The 6000-nt window shown below is 38.6% G+C and overlaps 1 protein-coding gene across 1 annotated transcript in view; it reads left to right on the forward strand.

The window, feature by feature from the left end:
• The window catches only part of CNBD1 (cyclic nucleotide binding domain containing 1), a 239462-nt gene extending 234819 nt beyond the window's left edge, over positions 1-4643 (forward strand). Inside the window, exon 12 of the mRNA XM_054985894.1 lies at positions 4500-4643. Coding sequence (XP_054841869.1) covers positions 4500-4643 — 144 coding nt within the window. The remainder of the gene's footprint in view (positions 1-4499) is intronic.
• The last annotated feature ends 1357 nt before the right edge of the window (positions 4644-6000 follow it).

The raw sequence follows: 6000 nt of genomic DNA on the forward strand, positions 1-6000 counted from the left end.
TCTCTGTCTTACAGGCCCAGTGGAATGATAATAGATCCCACTGGGCCCTGATCTCAACAGAGGGTTCTACCAGGTTGATGTCAGGACCAAAAAGGCCCTGGACCTGGTTGAGGCCAAGCGAACATCTTTGGGGCCAGGGACCACCAGTAGCTGTTTATCCACTGAACGGAGTGCCCTCCGGGGAATGGAGCACCCTCCAGGGAATACCTTTAAAGTTCTACAGATGTTCCTATGAAATTAGAAACACTAAAGCTATTGTTCAGAAGCATAAAACTAGGCTTCTTAATACTAGAACACAAATCTTTGTTCCTTCTTTCATGAAGAGTCTTGGAAGAGTCTTCACAACACAGAAAATTTATTGTGTACTGGTGATAAATGAAGATGAATCAAGATGGGTATCCATGTTAGTCTGTCTGTAGAAATAGAAAAGAGCAAGAGTCCAGTAGTACCTATAAAACTAACAACATTTATTAAGTATCTAACAAATAGGTATCTGAAAAAGTGAGCTGTCGCTCATGATTGCTCATACCCTACCACAAATGGTGTTAGTCTGAGAACCGAAACAGAGAAGATGCCTGATGTGTGGAGGACACGCGTCAGTTTCCCACAAGGTTCCATGGGAAATGTAGTGAGAAAGAACCTCTGTCAGGGAGAAGAGGGAGAGAAACCTTCAGTTCTTTTTACAGATGTCTCATCTAGTCTGCTTGGTTCCCTCTCGCCGCCGCCAACTCCCCTTGCTCCCCTAAAAGCACTCTGCAGCCAGAGGGAGCTGAGCATGCTTGTGGCAGCGAGAGGGAGCCAATTACGCCGGTGGCAGTCAGAGAGAGCTGGCAGTGGTGATCGGCTCCTTGTCCTTCTCACCACTGCCAGTGCGCTCAGCTCCCTCTGGCTGCGGAGTGCTTTTACGAGAGTAAGGGGAGTGTGCTGGCAACAGTGAGAGGAAGCTGAGCATGCTGGCAGTGATCAGAGAGAGCTGGCAACAGCGAACAGCTCCTTATCCCTCTTGCCATCCCCAGCGCACTCTGTTCCCATCTGCAGAGTTCTTTTAGGGGAGCAAGGGGAGCTGGAGGTGATGAGAGGGAGCCAAATGGATTCTCTCCTCCCTGACAGAGGATCTTTCTCACTACACTTGCCGTGGAACCTTGGAGTAAACTGACGTGTGTCCTCCATGCGTCAGATGTCTCATCTGTTTTGACTCTTATAGGGTACAACTGAACTCTTGCTCCTTTCTACTGGTGAAAAATCGTCTGTTTACAGAAATGTTCCAGATTGACTGGAATCCATGATGATTTTAAGGTTTAATCAATACAAATCTCAAGATTCCCCAACCTCAGAGTCTTCTTGTTATGAAAGACAGACTTCCTATCCAATAGGGCAATAGATCATGATGGACAAAAGGAAGCACTTTTTCTCTCAGTGGATACTTAAACTCTGTAATTCACTGGCAGTAGATGTACTGATGGCTACGAGCATAGATAGCTTTAAAGGGAGATTAGACAGATTCATGAAGAATAAGTCCATCTGTAGTTATTAGCCAAGATGACTAAAGGACTTGCACATCCAAAGGCAGTAAACCTTTGGATGCCAGTGCTAGGAAGTAACATCACCTTTACCATTGTACCCTTGTTAGACCTCATAATCTTGTTTAACATGATAAATATTGGAAATGCTGCCTAAAAGATGAACAACAAATTCCTTAACATTTGAGCATTTCAGTAGCTCTAGGAATCCAGCTGTCCATGACATTTGCAAAATAAAACATTCTAAATTTTGGTCAGTATTAAAAATCATTGCTTAAAATATCTTTCATATTAACTATAACCTAGCAAAATGTTAGTGCCCCACTGCCCTTTCTTTCAAATGATGAAAGAAAAGGCTATGTAATTTAAACCATAGAGACTATCCTAGAATTAAGCATTTAAGAGGGAGAATAATGCTTAAGATACAGTATTATATAACATGACGCCTTTTTAAAAAAAGTGAAATGGTTTTAAGAGAATGTATTTAAAGTGGGGAAGTAATGGGGGAGGAAGGAGATCCTTCATTCTTATCTCAGCTTGCCATTTCCCACTCCAGATAGCCACTCCCAAAGCAATTCTTCCTTCAGCCCAGTTCAAAATGTGCATTTGCTAGAAGCAAACATACCTTGGAAAACTTGCAGTGGGAGAAGAGGGTTGGGGCAATGACACAGAGTGGGAAAAATGGCAGGCTCAGTAAATGTTAAGCAAACCTTTCTGGACTGCCGTTTCTTCATTCTGATGATTGGACAGAACGTGGGAGCATTCTAAGGTGCCTTTCCTCTCACGGAAGGAATTTTTCTCAGCATGGAACGCTCCTCCTGTGAGCAGAAGATCCAGTCCATTTTTTAAAAAATTTCCAATGTAGCTTTTATTTAAAAGAAAAAAATGGAATCAGTGGTATGTAGTGGGTGTTTTGCCCTTGAATCTCACTGTCTTCAAATGTGAAAATGTTCACATTCTCCTTTTCTTTCTCTCAAATGCCACCAGTATTGGAATTTTTGGTTGAACCAGCTCTGTATGGGGATTGATTCAGCCGGTCTTTAACTATGCTGAGCCAGATGGTTTAACATTGTCATGAGCTGTTTTAAAAATGAGTGTCATTTGGAGAGCAATACATTTCAAGTTTTAAAAGGGGTACTCTAAACAACAAGAAATAATAATCATTTATTTTTAAAGACTTCCTAATTAGTCCATTTTTATGAACATGCTAGATGGCTGTGCAATAAACCAGACACATGAAATATAAAATATCCACACCTTTTTTCTGATGTGTCCAGTTGATATACGGTGAATGCCGTATGTATTTTTCACTGTAGTTTGTCACTGCCAGAATCCAGTTTATGGTATTCTTCCCACAAACAAATGACATCTGAGTCCAGCTTCCATCTCTGTGAGCATATAAAACTTGTACTTATTATCACTTATGCTGCCAAAATGATTTCACTTGCCCCTTAAAACTTTGTTTTTCATTTAAGCAAAACCAAATGCAGGCTTTCTGAAAGAGTTCAAGTAATGTTCCAGTAGCAGGGGAAATTCAGCTGAAAACGTGGCATCACATGATGCATTTATAACCTGATCTTGTGCCCATTTACTCTGGAGGAATTTATTGACTTCAAAGGGACTTGCTGCAAAAAAAGTGTGAAGGGTTCCAAATCTATAATCAGCTTTATTGGTTAAATTCTATGCTTAATAAAGCAACATTAAAACTCAAACAAATCCAGTAATAAGAGCAATCAAACATTATATAGCTCATAAAAATAAATGTACAGAGTCAAAAATAATAAATGATTCCTGCTAAAAAAAACCCAATTCAATTAAAAGTTTTTTGAAATAACTGAATACTAAATTAATGCCATTCTTCACTGCAGTATGGGACCACCAGATTCCAGAGGCAAGGCAAGAGGGAAATAGTGGCATACCAAATACTAGTCAAAGCTAGAAAAAAAGACTTGTGGGTACAGCCACACCTGAGATTCCGATAGCAACACTGTGCTCCATTCTGATGTGCTTCTTCAATGGGAGTATGATTCAGTCCAGAATAAACAGTTCACAAGATGCGTTAATGAAGAGTCCAGTAGCACCTTTAAGACTAACCAACTTTAAGTGAGCCAAGCAGCAACTGTTGTACCATTGTAATGTATAGACATTAAAATTAGTTGCAGTAGCACATGTGACAGATGGGCACATTTAGTGCCAAACCAGATAAGATCAGTGATGAGGGTCCATGAGTGTTCCACATCTTACTTTAAATGCAGTGTGGAGTAGTGACCCTTTCCCACAGTTGGTAATAGCCTAGTAGAGAAATAAAGTAGGCAATTTTTTTAGCTAATTCAACCAAGAGCCAAACAAGATGTCAAGAGCAGCATTTTTGTGTATTGATATGAGTCTTCATGCATATGCAAGAAATCATACGGACACCTGGTATCAGCCTGACATGCAGAATAATAGAGCAGGAAGGATTTTGTCCCTTCGCCCACTCGCTTCACTTTTGTGTAAAATAGCCTTCCCCTCTTTGGATCCTCTGGGGTAAAGAAAATTAGCCCCAAATGAGAAATGAGTGTGCATGTTCCTGATCCAAATCTACCAGCTTTATTATATCTGGACCTGCACCACCCCGCAAGAAAGCTTACATGGGAAAGTTCTCAGCACCACTATCAGAAACCTACCTTATTCAGTCTTTGAAATTAACATTTTGAAATATCAACTATTCTTGAATGGAATTTTCATCATGGGAAACTGAATACTTCTGTTTGGGGGGCGGGGGTGTTAAATAATTTCAGTCAGTTACAGTCTGTCTTTAAAATGGTGTGAATCAATACATGTAGAAAATGAGCTTCTAGTTCTTTGAATACTGAAATGAAAGAGGTGATTGGATCTCCTGTGTTTGGCCTGTATTCTGAATTTTTACTACAGTCTGAATATCAATTTATCTCTAAGTTGATTTTAATATTTAACACTTAATTTTCTCTTTGTTATTAGGACATGACTTTGAATGATGTATTATTTCACAGTGGAATCACCCCTGGAGCTGGAAAATGGATCCACCAGCACATTCGTTTTGAGAAGGGTGAGAAAGAACATCAGGCAGGTCTTCATTTTGCTACTTATCGAAAATCCATGTAGAACACAAGGGAGGCTTCAGTCAACACAACACGTCTTCTGCTTTCTCTTCTTTTGTCCTAGCAGCTTTTTAGCTTTGTTTTCCTCCCTTGCTTATTTTTTTTCAATAGTCCAGCATGTTACTGTTAATCATGTCTTCTTGGTCTTCTTTTCTTTGTCCAGCTCTTCTTTGTTCTTGCATTATAATCTATTTAATTCTTATTTAATTGAAAAAGCAGTTGCAAACATTAATACAATACATTCAAAATAATTTAGTCACCTTGAAAATAGTTTGCCAAGTTCTGAGAGGCTTCAAGGACAAGAGCATAAACAACTAGACACAAGGAATTAGGCCCACAGTCTTTTAAAAAGACAGTAGTAAAGAAGAAAAATAAAACAAGTTCTTAACTGTATGTTGATGCAAAGTGAACAAGTTATGGGTTAGTAAACCAGGATGGTTTCGTTTAATAAAAATGCAAATCAGTAAAAACACAAATGCATGTCAAATGTCCTCAACTTAGGTGATTGAAAGATGGATATGGAACGTTTTAAAAGCCAGAAAATTAAATGGCCCTCAGGTTTTTTTCAGCTGCTACAATAAAATAATTGTCAGAGATACGTATCTGTTTACTATATACAATTATCAATTAATCAAATTATTATTAATTTAATTATTATTAATTAAATTAATTATTGATTGACTTATTAATTAACTATGCATATACTATACATATATAACCCAGAAGCATAACTGGGTAGACACCCAAGTCTGTATCCCAAATGAATCCTCTCTTCAAGCTAGAAAGGTACCTGCTTGTATAATTCAGTGTGTCCCCTTTGTCATTGCTTATTCTGCTTTCACTATTAAGCTTAACATAAAATCAATATAACAAGTATAGATAAAACTGCCAGCATTACAAAAAGGGAGAAAATTCAAGCCATAAACTGTACCCAACATTACTTCCATAACAAGCAATAAGAGTGAGGTAAGCAGAACTAGCAACTGGTAAAGACTCATTATACATCTATTAGCTAAAAAAAAAATCAATTTCTCACTAAATGACAAATAGGTAAACACTCTCGAAACACAAATTATCTTTCTTTTTAAAAGGATTCATACTGTTCATGTTCAAACATATAACAAAAAGGATCCTCTACCCTGATAGGGAGAAAAACATTTACTTCTGATGAGCCCAATAGAATATCATGTCTGCAATTCTAAAAATGTTTTTCTGGGCAAAAGTCCCATTTAATAACATGGGGCTTACTTCTGATGGGCAGCACAATCCTGAGGCCTGCTGTGGCACCAGCGCCCACATGCCAGCGTACCTGCAACACTGCTCATCTGCTCCTAAGAACTTTTTCTTTTTTTAAATTTTTT

The sequence above is a fragment of the Eublepharis macularius genome, chromosome 7 (genome assembly GCF_028583425.1).
Source record: "Eublepharis macularius isolate TG4126 chromosome 7, MPM_Emac_v1.0, whole genome shotgun sequence".
In the NCBI taxonomy this organism is placed as follows: domain Eukaryota; kingdom Metazoa; phylum Chordata; class Lepidosauria; order Squamata; family Eublepharidae; genus Eublepharis; species Eublepharis macularius.